The 15,039-nt window shown below is 38.7% G+C and overlaps 1 protein-coding gene across 1 annotated transcript in view; it reads right to left on the reverse strand.

Annotated features, from left to right (window-relative positions):
* Nucleotides 1-249: 249 nt before the first annotated feature.
* The window catches only part of CEP126 (centrosomal protein 126), a 42,292-nt gene continuing 27,502 nt past the window's right edge, over nucleotides 250-15,039 (reverse strand). The window contains exons 6-11 of the mRNA XM_074156772.1: nucleotides 12,038-14,141; nucleotides 6,323-6,447; nucleotides 5,939-6,026; nucleotides 5,243-5,524; nucleotides 2,796-2,860; nucleotides 250-342 (exon numbers count right to left, since the gene is read on the reverse strand). Coding sequence (XP_074012873.1) covers nucleotides 250-342; nucleotides 2,796-2,860; nucleotides 5,243-5,524; nucleotides 5,939-6,026; nucleotides 6,323-6,447; nucleotides 12,038-14,141 — 2,757 coding nt within the window. The remainder of the gene's footprint in view (nucleotides 343-2,795; nucleotides 2,861-5,242; nucleotides 5,525-5,938; nucleotides 6,027-6,322; nucleotides 6,448-12,037; nucleotides 14,142-15,039) is intronic.

Here is a 15,039-nt window from a genome sequence, read left to right on the forward strand (position 1 = left end):
GTACAGGAAATTTACACAACCAATGCAAACACTAAAAATGTGAAGTATTTTCATTCTTTTAATTTTACAACACAGTGCATAATAAAATAGACTTAATTATCCTAAAAATGCTTACCAGTCAATTGACATTCATTATTTGATCTACTGCTTTCATCTTTATTTTGTTGCTAATTTTATAGTGTCAAATAGTACGCACATTTCATATAACGTACATGAAGCTGCAATATCCTGGAGCAGATACTGTCAGTATCACCTGTGCCTTTGCAATCGATTGCTACCTGAGGCATTCGGGTACTGCTGTGACGCGTTCACCAAAGGGGAGGATATACATTGCTGAATACTCTATAATAAAATGGAGGATAATGAGATAACAGGTATATAATGTGATTATGTATAATATAACATTCAAGAAACATCGTTTGAGGATACCAATGTGATTTGTTTTCCATTATATAAACAATTGTGCACCTTCATCTGGATTTAGAGGTTGGTATTACAGGGTACAATCTCATTCACACTGAGTGAATACCCACGCTTCTTGGAGAAGTAAGGAGGGGGTCAGTAGAACTGCCACCTTGGACTTCTGGAGGACAGACTTTGACCTGTTTAGGAGACTGGTTGACAGAGTCCCTTGGGAGGCAGTCCTGAAGGGCAAAGGAGTCCAGGAAGGCTGGACATTCTTCAAGAAGGAAATCTGGAAGGTGCAGGAGCAGACTGTTCCCATGTGCCATAAGATAAGCTGGCTGGGAAGAAGACCGGCCTGGCTAAACAGAGAGCTTTGGCTGGAGCTCAGGAAGAAAAAGTTTGCAGACAACACCAAGCTGGGCGAGAGTGTTGATCTGCTAGAAGTTAGGAAGGCTCTACAGAGGGATCTGGACAGGCTGGATGGATGGGCTGAGACCGATGGGATGAGGTTCAACAAGGCCAAGTGCTGGGTCCTGCACTTGGGTCACAACAACCCCACGCAGCGCTACAGGCTTGGGGCAGAGTGGCTGGAGCTGCCTGGCAGAAAAGGACCTGGGTGTGTTGGTCGACTGTCGGCTGAACATGAGCCAGCAGTGTGCCCAGGTGGCCAAGAAGGTCAACAGCATCCTGGCTGGTATCCAGGAATAGTGTGGCCAGCAGGACTAGGGAAGTGATTGTACATCTCTACTTAGCACTGGTGAGGCCCCACCTTGATCACTGTGATCAGTTTTGGGCTCCCCACTACAAGAAAGACATTGAGGTCCTGGCGCGTGTCCAGAGAATGGCAGTGAAGCTGGTGAGGGGTCTGGAGAATAAGTCTTATGAGGAGAGGCTGAGGGAACTGGGGTTGTTTTAGCCTGGAGAAAAGGAGGCTGAGGGGAGACCTTATCGCTCTCTACAACTACCTGAAAGGAGGGTGTAGAGAGGTGGGGGTTGGTCTCTTCTCCCAAGAAACAGGGAATAGGACAAGAGGAAGCAGCCTCAAGTTGCACCAGTGGAGGTTTAGATTGGATATTAGGAAAAATTTATTCACCAAAAAGGTTATTAAGCATTGGAACAGGCTGCCCAGGGAAGTGGTTGAGTCGCCATTCCTGGAGGTATTTAAAAGACGGGCATACGTAGTGCTGAGGGACGTGGTTTAGTGGTAACTTGGCAGTATTAGGTTAATGGTTGGACTTGACGATCTTAAAGGTCCCTTCCAACCCAAATGATTCCATGATTCTATGATTCTAAGTAGGACAGGCTATGAAGAAAGCCCCAGAGAACATACAAGCTGAAAAATGCTTTACTAAAACACAGTTAGATCCAATAAAGATATCTGTGGTACAAAATTGCTGGAAAATACAAAATTTACAAGTTGTTTAGCCATAAAGAATTAAATTTGTAAGACAGGAGTCAGAAGAGAGGAAAATGAGGTTCCAAGTCACACCTACTACTAGTCCGATTTCAAAACCAGGCAATCTTTTTGAAGTTAGGAGCCTGGATACTTTCTGGGGTTTTTCAGTCTCAAACTCAGTAAGTGGCAAAAGCCATCTGAATTAAGAGTATTTTCTCTAATATTTTTGGTAACAGTTTGTCCAGGAAAGTATATGAAGTATGTGAAAGTACATAAAGTATGTGAAGTAAATGGTCATCTGTCTATATAATTTCCTCAGTACAAATATATACTTAAGGAGGAGACTGATAATAAAGAATTATAAATACTAACTCCTCCAGCATAAACTGAACATTTGAAATGTCAATTTTGTACTTAAGACACTCATCTGCCTATTCAGTTCTTTATATTCCAGGTACCATCATGTTTATTTTGTTTCAAACTGACAAGATCTACAATATATGAAATAAAATACAAACACTTACTGAAGAAAGGTAATACCTCTCACTTATAGAACATGGCATATCTGCAGGTCAGAGTAGGAATTCATTGTATTACCAATTATTTTACACAGTACCATGCATCATTGACCCCTTTCACCTCTATGTTATTAAGAAATGCAAATTAATTATGAGCTATATATAGTTCATATTGACCCTACTAAATTACTACTCCTTAAAAGTTCTTGGAACTTCCTGAACTTTGCAAGTGTCTTCAGATTCCAAAAGGAAAATCAGGCCAGAGGATGAGGCAGTCTGGTATAAACTGTTAAAGCCTGATTACAGTACTATAAAGTTCATATATGTATTTTTTTTTACATAAATAGAAATCTGAAAATCTGGCAAGCCAGTGAACAGACTGATGTCAATATTTTCAATTGTATCTTTACTATAAAATAAGCCATAAGGTCAGTTTGTAGGAACTAAAGCTGAACACATTTAAATTAAATACTTACTAAAGGGGTGATTATCTGTAAAACATTTGAAGCAGATGGGTTTCTGGTAATGGCTTCTTGAACATCTAAAAATAGCATAAAAGTATATCATAAATATTATGTAAAGCAAATACTGCAATAGAAACATGATTCACAGTCAAATATTCAACACAAAACTTCCCAAAGATTGTGGAAATGTAGTTTAATAGTATTGTTCTTTTTTTCCCCTACCAACAGCTGCTGAAGTATATGCTGTATCTGTAGTTTTAAAATTTGCAGCTAGATATTATTATCTGAACAAAAAATTTTGTGTCAATAAAGAAATCTAAAGCTAGAGAAAAGAATGCCAGCTACTCAAAGCTGCCAACAAAACTTCCAGACTCAGATTGGTCAGTGACTAACTGTTATTCATTAAAAAAACCGCTATGAAGGTACACGGTTTTAATCGCTTAATTTGGTAACATGTGAAAACAAAGCCAAAAAAAGGGGTTCAAAAAGGCCATGGTTTAAAAAAGCTCATTCACTTACAGGTACCTACTTACATGTACTTACATGTCCTATAACTCTATCTATAAAATTTCACAGTTCCTTATTACCAATTTTAATCCCCAAATAATTAGGCAAGCTAATTACATTTCTGAGATACATATATATATGTGTGTGTGTGTGTATTACATTAATTTTCACAGTTACTTCATTTGCAATCAGTTAACTCCTATGATTCTTTCATTGTTTCTCTCATATTCCTTATGTGCTTTTCTTACAGTTCTCATAGTTTTCCTTTTCACACTTGGCAAACTCCTGCTTTCTTGCTCCCAGTTCTTTTGCTGCATTTACCTTTGTCTCTGTTTCTTTGTTATTTCACTGTTATTTATACAGCAATATATTTTCTATTTTCTTGTATTTCTCTTTTCATATCTACTTTCTTAACCCGAGCACATCGTACTAAATCTGACCTGTCTGACAAAAGACAGAATTCTTCCCTTCTATTTGCCTGGAAGCAATAACCATGAGGTACAGTAAAATTAAATTCTGAATCACTGTTTGATGGGAGCAGGAACTGTAAGCTACAGCTGCAGAAAGTTTCTAAGCGGTTGCAAAGATCTTTTATTCCGCTGTTGCAGTTTACAGGAAACTGAAGCCTTTTTCCTCAAAGTCAAGCAATCCACCAGTTGATGTAGAAATGTATGGATAGCATACAGGATTTTAATAAGCTCTGGTTTAGTTTGATTCCAGTCAATAGGGAGGTAAATGTGGGTAACCTGACCATGAAATGGTGCAGTCCACAAGGAAAAGAAGTAGAATAGTAAAATAAAATCAATGGACTTCAAGAAAGCAGACTCTTATAAACTCAAACAATTGGCATGTAAAATTTTATATGAAAAAAGTCCAAAGAAAATATAAAATTCAGGAGAGTTGGCGGTTCCATAAACAGCAAAAAATGGCAGGCAGAAGTTATTCCAATGATATGGAAAGCCAAGCAATCCAGTGAAGAGACCACAAGGTCCCCATTGATTTCAAATACAGGATGGAGCACACAAAATGCAGAAACTATTTGAAACTAATGAGAATTTTTATGAAAGACCTGTATGATCATGTAGGTCAAAGCAAATGGTAACCATTGGATACAGTAGTAAGAGACCCCAAAAGCAATTTTTTTCTACGAGTATGTTAGAATAGGATGACAAATGAAAGCGTTGTTTAGTTAGACTGGAGAGAAAAAAACAAAGAACTTTTTTCTCCCCACATTCTTCAATAAAATGTCAACTGCAATGCCATAGCTTGTATAAAAAGCACCAGTACAAAGCAGGTAAGAAATCAGCCTGGCATACAGAGAGAATAGGTCAGGGAATGCTCAAGTATGTTTGAGATTTTTAAAATAGTTGTGCAAGTGATATTCATGTAAATATTCAGAGTTGGCTGCAGCAATCTCAGAACTGGAGAAGAGGAACGTCCTAAAAGACTAGAAGAAAGCAAATGAAAAGCCATTCATTATAAAGGGTTATATTTGAAAAAATATAGGGTGTGTAATATAAAGGGAAACTATTTGCAAAAATAGTTGCAAAAAATTTAAGATGGATAAACACTGGAACAGATTCCTAAGTGAGGCTGATGCATCTGTATCTGTACATTTTAAAGAACTGTTTTGACAAACACCTGTTAGAAACAACATCTACAGTTGGGCTGAGACAGTTTCTGAAGGTGTCCTGCAGTCACATTTTGAATTTTTTTTTGACCAAGACAAAGTCACCATTATTTTAAATTAATTTCATTGACTCTAAGAAAGGTTTCATGATTTTGATTTCCTGTTTGCTACATTTAGTAAGGAATAATAAGAAAATAAGAAGAAACATATTTCTATTGCAGGATTCACATTTTTAATCCAAATTAATCCATGACAACAAAATATAAATTTCCTTCCTCCAAGTGATTACTTGATGCAGGATCCTATTTATGATCAAACTTACCTTGCAGCCTTTGATTGAGACAATCAAGAGACTGGAAAATCTTCTGTTCTTCTACGGAAAGCGCAGTCATGCCTAGAGACGGAGCCCTGTTGAGCAGAGGGGGATGCCTGGCTGGTTGTACACTTCCCATAGCTGCCAGGATGTCACCTTCTGCAGCTGATGTACCTGCAAGTTTTTCTGCCATAAGAAACTGAACTGTGCTTTCTGAAACTGAAGAGATTACAGGGGTAACTTCAAATGAGAAGAGCTCACAACATTTAAATATGCTGCTTGCTTTCATTACTACAGGTCTGTGAAATGCACAAAATTCACATTAAAAGATCAAAAAAGTGGCAAAGTCAAAAAGAATGATATGTTAGAAAATAGTTCTACTGACTTTGGAAACATATAATGATAGCAAGCAATACCTGTCCATATCATAGTTATGCGTCATACATGCAGCTATCATACAGTTAAATACAAACAGGACTGGAATGAAACTTGAGTATATGCTGTAATGCATTTATAAAAACAACAGTATCATGACACATGATGCTGTATCTTACATTTAAGGGAAAAAAATAGGTTTAGACAACAAACTACCATTTCCTACTTAGAATTGCTGATGCCAAAAGACACAAGTGATGTTACACAGTGGACCTATTAGATCACTACTTTACGTATAACACAGAATTGAAGTGAGATGTGTTACTGTACCTTCATCAGACTTATAGGTGTTATTCATATTTTGTACTGGATCAAATGCAGACTGAACAGGACTCAGCTGGACGGTATGTAATGAATTCTATCAGAAATATTATAAGAATATTTTAAGTGTAATTTAAGGTAACTATACTATTTTCTGAACATTTTTTATTTATTATTTCATATTAATAAATGTTTTCAAGTGCTAAAATATTAGGCTATACTCATACAGTAATGTATTCTAGTTGGTTGTATTCTTTTCATTAGGAGTGACAGCAAGCTAACCAAGCACATTGATTCAAAATTGTGTGACACTGAACAAATCTTTGATATTCCTGAAACTATCCATTTTGAAGAGAAATAAGCTTTTTATTTTTTATAGTATTTATTATTTACCTGTGCATGATGAGTAGGCTTCCATCTATTAGAGGCCACACTTTGTCTTCTGTGTTCTGAAAAAGCTCTGTGTTTATTTTCATGGTTGTCAAAAGCCTGCTTTTGTCCTGTAACAGAAACAACACCTTAAATGACATGTCTCTTCGCACAGGTAACTAATGACAGAACGAGAGGGAATGGCTTCAAGCTCCAACAGGGTAGGTTTAGACTGAACATTAGGAAAGAATTTTTCACAGAAAGAGTGGTCGGGCATTGGAATAGGCTGCCCAGGGAGGTGGTTGAGTCACCATCCCTGGATGTGTTTAAGGGACGTTTAGATGTGGTGTTGGGGGATATGGTATAGGGGAGAACTTTGTAGTGTAGGGTAGATGGTTGGACTCGATGATCCCAAGGGTCTCTTCCAACCTGGACAATTCTATGATTCTATGACATGCATACAAAAATAAACCAAAAATGTGTAAAAACATTATAAAGATAATAGTACTGAAACTAATAATGGTGAGTAAATGTCTCTGTCCAAATTTAGATGTTTACCTTGTGTATGTTTACATCTGATCTTGCTGAATATGTTTTCTTATAGTGAAAAGAGATAAACAGGCACTTCTAAGGCATGTTTAATTTTGCATTAGCGTGGGACTATAAGACACAGATGTGGATTGTATGAGGACATTTATAAGCACATAAAGTGAAGCCCCACTTTGAATAAAGATAATAAAGACGGTCTGTAGAATGATATCAGGTGGTCTTACCAAATAAAAAGGAGAATGAACCATGAACTCTGACATAAAAAATATCACATAATGTGCCAAAAGTAATGTTTTGGAAAATAAATTGCATTTAGAGAATAATCATAAAGTCTAATTCTCCAACACAGTAAATGCCTGTTGCTGAGATGCTGTATCTTATATCTTAATGGATTAACATTGTTAAGATTACACAGTACTGTGCAGAAAACATGTAATAGTTCACACAGTTTATTTGATTCAAAGAATCACAAAATGGTAGAGGTGGGAAGAGATGTCTTGAGGTCATCCAGTCCAACACCCCTGCTCAAGCATGGCCACGTACAGCTGGTTGCCCAGCACCATGTCCAGATGGCTTTTGAGTATCTGCAAGGATGGCGACTCTACAAGGTCTCTGGGCAACTTCTGCTAGTGCTCCATAACCCTCATGGTAAAAAAAAGTTTTTCCTGATGTTCAGAGGGAACCTCCTGTGTTTCAGTTTGTGCCCATTGCCTCTGGTCCTTTCACTGGTTACTACTGAAAAGAGCCTGACTCCGTTCTCTTTGCACCCTCCCTTCAAGTATTTATAGACATTGATAATATCCCCCATGGCCGCCTCTTCTCCAGGCTGAATGGTTCCAGCTCTCTCAGCCTTTCCTCCCAGAAGAGATGCTTCAGTCCATTAATTATATTCATGGCCCTTCATTATATTCATGGCCCTTCACTGGGCTCTCTCCAGTCTGTCCATCTCTTGTACTTTGGAGCCCAGAATTGAACACAGTCCTCCAGGTGTGGCCTCACAGGTGTGATTCAAATGCAAAGTCATGGTTTAAAACCTTAGTTCTACAGCTTGGGATTTTGCAGTAAATCTCACTAATTTATACATCTGTATACTAATTGTAATGACTATACTGCTGTATACTATTTTCCCTCAGCCAGAGAGGCCTAACCTAGACACTGTGTCCCAAACTTATCTCAGTTTTGTCTAGTGTAATAACTTAAAGCATTGAGTTTGAAAAGTAAAATTAAGTTCTTAATTAAACTTCAATGCATACAAACTGGAGATACAAATCAGCATTTTCACGTACAAGTCATGAATCCACATATCCAAGGAGATATTATATTCTCATTTGTAAATGCAGTTACTTGATTTGTAAATGCAGTTACTTGATTTATACTTGGAAAGATGAATTACCTATTTATTTATATGATAAATATTTACATGTGCAGTTTAACATACAGTTCATGATTAGACCAAGAGGTATTTTAGTGATTTTAATAGAATTTTATTTCTTTAGTTGTTATTACAGTGGTATTTTGATTCAACATTTCTCAGTGATTGAGACAGCCAGCATGGCTTCAGCAAAGGCAAGTCCTGCCTACCCAACCTCGTGGCATTCTGTGATGGAGTGACTACATCAGTGGACAAGGGAAGAGCTACGGACGTCATCTATCTGGACTTCTCTAAGGCTTTTGACGCGGTCCCCCACAACATCCTTCTCTGTAGATTGGAGAGGTATGGATTTGATGAGTGGACTGTTCAGTGGATGAGGAATTGCTTGGATGGTCACATCCAGAGGGAAGTGGTCAATGCCTCGGAGTCCAGATGGAGACTGGTGACAACTGGTGTCCTTCAGGGGTCTGTACCGGCACTAGTACTGTTCAATATCTTCATCAGTGACATAGACAGTGGGATCGAGTGCACCCTCACAAGTTTGCAGACAACACCAAGCTGGGTGATACGGTTGACACACCTGAGGGATGGGATGCCATCCAGAGGAACCTGGACAAACTCGAGAAGTGGGCCTGTGTGAACCTCGTGAGGTTCAACAAGGCCAAATGCAAGGTCCTGCACCTGGGTCAGGGCAAGCCCTGGTATCAATACCGATTGGGGGATAAAGGGATGGAGAGCGGCCCTGAGGAGAAGCACTTGAGCATACTGGTGGATGAAAAGCTGGACATGAGCTGACAATGTGCGCTCACAGCCCGGAAAGCCAACCCTATTCTGGGCTACATCAACATAAGTGTGGCCAGCAGGTTGAGGGGGATGATTCTGCCCCTCTACTCTGCTGTCATGAGACTCCACCTGGAGTAGTGCGTCCAGCTCTGGAGTCCTCAGCACAGGAAGGACATGGACCTGTTGGAGTGGGTCCAGAGGAGAGCCACAAAAATGACCATGGGTCTGGAACACCTCTCTTGTGAGGACAGGCTGAGAGAGTTGGGGCTGTTCAGCCTGGAGAAGAGAAGGCTCTGCGGAAGACCTTATTGTGGCCCTTCAGTACTTAAAGGGGGATTATAAGAAAGGTGGGGGCAAACTTTTTAGCATAGCGTGTTGTGATAGTGCAAGGGGTAATGGTTTAAAACTAAAAGAGGGAAGATTTAGATTAGATATAAGGAAGAATTTTTTTACCATGAGGAAGGTGAAATACTGGCACAGGTTACCCAGAGAGATGGTAGATGCCCCATCCTTAGAAACATTCAAGGCCGGGTTGGATGGGGCTCTGAGCAACCTGATCTACTAGATGGCCTTTAAAGGTCCATTCCAACCCAAACTATTCTATGATTCTATGGTTCTATGATTCTATGATTTAACAAAGCAGAATTCTTGCCATTTGCAACAAAGAAACCCAATTCATTGATCATAGAAGCAGATTTGAAACTACTCATCTGGCTGCTGCCATCAGCAGTAACATGGGACACATTAGGTTCCCATTTAGTTATATGGGGTTTACTGTACTGTGACACATGGTGCTAAACAGCACCTGAAAAGAAAGGAAATGTGACCATGTTATATTGAATATGGGGGAAAATTTAAAAAGAAGCAAAGAAGAAACCCCTTGTAATATTAGTAATCACAGAATGTTTTTCTGAAAAATACCATCCAAAGTTGCTCTTTTGATATGCATCAACACTTAATTTAATTAGTTTGCAAGACATGTTAGATCCATGCCGAGGAAAAGGAAAAGACTCCTTTGAGAAATGTAAGAGAAAAATATAATATGAAATAGAATCTTTAAGGGCATGAGATACTGAGCAGTCTACCCCTGTTTAACTATAAGCATGTGAACTAGTCCTAGTCTAGTATTTGTCACAGGCATAATGTTAAAAATATTTTTAAAGACTTTTACTGTTTGAACACGAAAGGACTTAATTCTAATATCCAGCTACAGTTATAATACGTGTCAGCCAGAAGATATACCACTTGAAGCCTGGAACCCCAATTAAAGGAAGATCCTCATGGATAACAATTTTATTTATTCATCTTGTTCTCACTTATTCTTTCTGTACGTTTGGCCACAGATGTACATTGCAACAGATCCCATTTTCTTCAGTGTTGTCACAGACCTCGCTGAACTCTGTAATAGTGCCACAGCAGATATTTTACTCAAGGACAATGCAGTATTCAGTCTCTCATAGCAAACACTTCAGGACAAAGACTTTGGTGATCTCCGTGCATTTGCAGGCAATAGAACAACTAATAGCAAGTCATTGAGAGTTATCTAGAGTATTTAAAATAAAGAAGACTTTCAAAACACAAAATCTAAGCTGATACTGAGAGAGGGCCACCCACCGCAATTTTAAAAAGAAGTTACTCAGGCGTTTCCTCTAAAAGAGGATAATGTGATACTGGGGATGAAGCATTTAAAGTTGCAGCGAAGACAGTATTAGCAGTGCACACGACTTTGACCCAGTAAATTTCCTGAATCATTGATCTGATGTGCAAACAAGGACATCAAGAGGCAAGTATCTCTGCTGGAGGCGAGGCATGGTAATGCAAGCCTCAGTCATTTCCAATGTAAAATCAAATAGGTTAACTTAAGTCACACATATCTTAAGCTCATCTGTTTGACTTTGAACTGGAACGGACAAGCAGATAACATTTCTCATTTCCCACCCCTGCTTTAGGCCAAGAATATTCACCTACCTCTGCTCTTATGAAACAGAGCTGTTCTGAATCACTCCACAGTTAAAATTATGTATTACTGCAGATAAAACTAGAAATGTAGGGTTTTTTAAGTTATGGAAATTACTTATTTTCTGAGAAACTATCTTTGAGATGCATGGCTGATCCTTGAGGTGATTTCAGTACGTGAATCGGTTTGGATATTGCAGCTTCAGGAGCTCTCCCTCCAGCTGCAACCCTCAATAGGAAGCCAACCCGCATACAGTATACAAATTACAAGCACAAGGATGCCATCAGTGCCTGAGGCACAGAATACGGCTAAGCCGCAGAGAAGAAACAAGGCAAATCAAAAAGCATGAAACGTATTTTGAAATGTAAAAACCAGGAGATTAAAATTCATTCTCCCAAAATTTCTTATGCATCTTTCCTCTGTCTTACCAATCAATCTCTGCATCATATTGTTCCCAAGGTTAATTTTTAATAAAATGCAGGATTGATCCTAAAATGCATTAAAATTCTTTATAAAGGAGACATACTTTGCAGCACTGCAAAATTTGTCTGGTAGAAGCTCTTTATTTTTAACTTACATTTCAGCCTTTTGAGCATTAATTGGATTACTGGGACTAAAATATAATCATTTTAGGCATTTACAGTGCCAGCATTTTAAAAACACGGTAGATCTACATTTCTTTCACTCTCAGGTGGCACTGACTGTTGGACAACAATCTATGACTCCCGGTTACCTTGTAAAACTTGCTCATATAAACTTAGTCACTTCCTCCTATATCATTATTTAGACCACCTGTCACATCTGCTCATTAGTCAGGAATATAATCTCAGGGAAAATACTTCCTTTTCATTTAATATTGTAGAGAGCTATTAAAAATGGGGATCGACGTTTCAGAGGCCTCTGGGCAGCACTAGAATAGAAACGACAATGACAAATGGTGAAAACTCGTAAAAACTGGCTGTATTGTGGGAATGGATGAAAGGCTGGATGTTTTAACTGAAAACAAATTTGTGATGTAATTGAAAAAGACTTTCGTCTGAACATCCCCCCACCCCAGGCCCAGAAACACGACTCCTACCAGCGGCAGAGTCCTTTGGAGCTCGGGCAGTATGCGCTGCTTGCCAGGAGGTACTTGTTTTCCCAGCTGCTGGGACATGATGGAGAAGTAATCCATTTTCTGTGTTAGCAGGTCTTCTCTCAGCGCAGGTTACTGAATGATTTTGACAGGCGCTTGTCTGAGCACTGTTTACGGAACACCTACGTTTTGCCCAAATTTCGTATCTGGCCGTGCTGCAGCCAGGTGTAGATATCGCAGTGGCCAGGCCCAAACGACAAGTCATGCTCTCACTGTTTTCTGTACCCTTTCTATTTAAAACCTGACCTGCTAACAAAACATGCCTTTCGTTTAAATCATTCCTCCTTGCAGTGGTAGCTTGAAGCCTTGAGGGCAGCAGTGGCTGACACCCAGGGCTGGCTGTGTTTTCGCCACTTGGGTTTCCCGGCAGAGGTGCGGATGGTGGGTGAGGTGCGAGCAATTTCCCTGGAACTTTTAGAGTTTTGTTGGCTTCAGCGACTGATTGTGGTCGGATTATAGTGCCTGTTCTCTTCTTGGACATGAAACTTGGCTGGGCTCTAACAGATCCTGGTCTTCTAGTTATTTTTGCCTTATTTTTGAGTTGATTAACATCAATTTTAGAATTATTCCTACATACTGAGGGTTTACTTTCTTCATCTTGTGATACCATCCAAGCTTTTTTAGTAGAAAAGGAACCAGTAGACATAAATATATTCGGAGGCATGCATTCTTTACTTGATTCTTCAGTATTAACATTTGGTTTTGATATATGAGAGTTTTCCTGATGATTTTTCATGAACATGGGGTTTGAAGGTTGAGCAACAATACTTAAATTAGTCTTAGGAGCATTATTTGTAGTTTGAACATATTGCAGCTGTGCAGAAGATATTTCACTGGTGTTCTTTTCATAGCATTTTTCATTATTTTCTACTATTATCTGGTTAATTTGATCATGCCATCTTAGCTTTCTACTGTATTTTTCATTTACTTCACTTTTCTTTTTTATTTTTGCCAGTTCCAAACTGTCTCTGATAGAAGACACAGGCTGAGTTCCAAAACTGATCCCGTGGTTCATAACCATAGCTTTGAAATGACCGGGTTCATATTTAGGTTCCTTCTTTAAGATACTCGTGAATAATTTTGCTCTTTTTCTTTCAAGAATATTGTTTTTCAGGGTTTTGTGCTGTGCAGGAGTGCCAGAATTTAACTCCATATCAGACACCAGTGACATAGTTTCTATCATATTTCCTTTTTCTTCCTCTCTGTTATGCTGTTGCTTAAACTCACACACAACTGAGGCATTTGGTATGTCCTGAAATAAAGATGACCCTGGATTAGTGACATCAATACATTTAATATTTTCTTCTTTTGTTCCAGTCATTTTGAAAAACTCTGTACTGATGTTTTTGTCCTTTGGTAATGTATCAGCTGTGCTGGGAATGTCAGTGGAACATCCCTGATTAGGAAATAAGATTATAGATGTTGCAATAGGTTGACTGGAGGTTTTCACAGATATAGTTCTTTTTTGTGGGGTCATTTTAAAACTCTGATCTTGCGTCAGTTCCTGAACTCTTTCACCTGGAACAGACTCAGGGCTGGCCCAGGCTTTGCTAGGATTGAAAACAGGATGACCAGTGGCTAATGTGCTCGCCATTCCAGAAGACGGCTTGCTTCTCTCTTCTTTTATATTTTGCAGAAAACTAAATGCATTATTTACAGAGCGTTCTTGCTTACCAGAGGTAGAGAAACCTGTAGGTTTTTTTCCAGGTCTGTGAGAAGCTGATGATTCCTCTTCTGAACTGTTAACTTGTTCAGCAGGAGTTAGAACATTATGTTTAGCTAAAAGATCATGAATAGGTAAGTTGTGGCTGTTTTGTGAATCTACATTTCTCAGACAATTATTGAGATGCACAGTTTGAGCTGTAGAAAGCAAACCATTATCCCTACTCTGTGATTTTTCTGGATTGTACAGGACACAGTCACAGTGTGTAGTCAAAGATGATTCACTCGGTGTTGTGTAATTTCCATTTTGTTCTCCAGCCTCAAGACTGTCAGGGCTTGACAAGCTTTCTGAATCATCTCTTTTCTTGACTTCTCGATGAAAATTCTGAAATACGGGCATAAAACCAGACCGTTACATTTATCAGAAATGTTTTCTTGCTGATACTAATTTTTCATTAATGAGAGCGTAGGCTAAAAGACAATCAATATTGACCCTGGTGTTTCTACGACTTGGGGTCTTAGCATCATGAGTGTTTCCATCAAGTCAAAATTTACCTGTGTTCAATTGCAAAAGAAAGTGATGTTTGGGCATGAAATTCAGAGGAAAGAGCTGCAACAAACTGAATCTTCAGTTTTATATGAATTCTACAATATCAAAAAAGGAACAAGGTCTGTCTAAACAACACTACTGTTTCCAGGTTGCCCTATGGCACAGGATGTTTTTTGTACTTCAACATGTAATGGAGTTTACAAAATGAAAGACAATCCATAAAAATGCAGATTTGATAGTGGATCTGCCCCAAATTGGAATTTTTCCATACTACTAGACTGAATATGGTTTTTTTTTCATACAAAGTGTCACAGGTGATGAGGATTTAAACCTTGTCATGGCAAACACAGAAAACATCTCTCCGCAACCATAATCACAGTGATTAACACCTCCCCCCAGTGTAACCTCTTATTCTCATCTTTCAGAAAGTATCATTTGATCTATGAGGACAGATCAGGTCTCTTAGACCTGATATATGGGAGTCCCATCCATTCCTCCAACTTCTTTGTCGAACTTTAATGTAGTGATGAATAAGAGTGACTGGCACCACCCGAATCGCCATTGGGATTTTATGTATGTACTACATAGGTATTTTCTTCACTATTACTCCTCCATCCAAACATTAAGATACCCCACATGGTTAAAAATACATACATTTTTAAGTACAAGATTTCAAAATACACATAAACATAAAGGAAAACAAGCATATCAACTATTTTCAGAATCTCGTACT

This window comes from Numenius arquata, chromosome 1 (genome assembly GCF_964106895.1).
Source record: "Numenius arquata chromosome 1, bNumArq3.hap1.1, whole genome shotgun sequence".
Lineage (NCBI taxonomy): Eukaryota > Metazoa > Chordata > Aves > Charadriiformes > Scolopacidae > Numenius > Numenius arquata.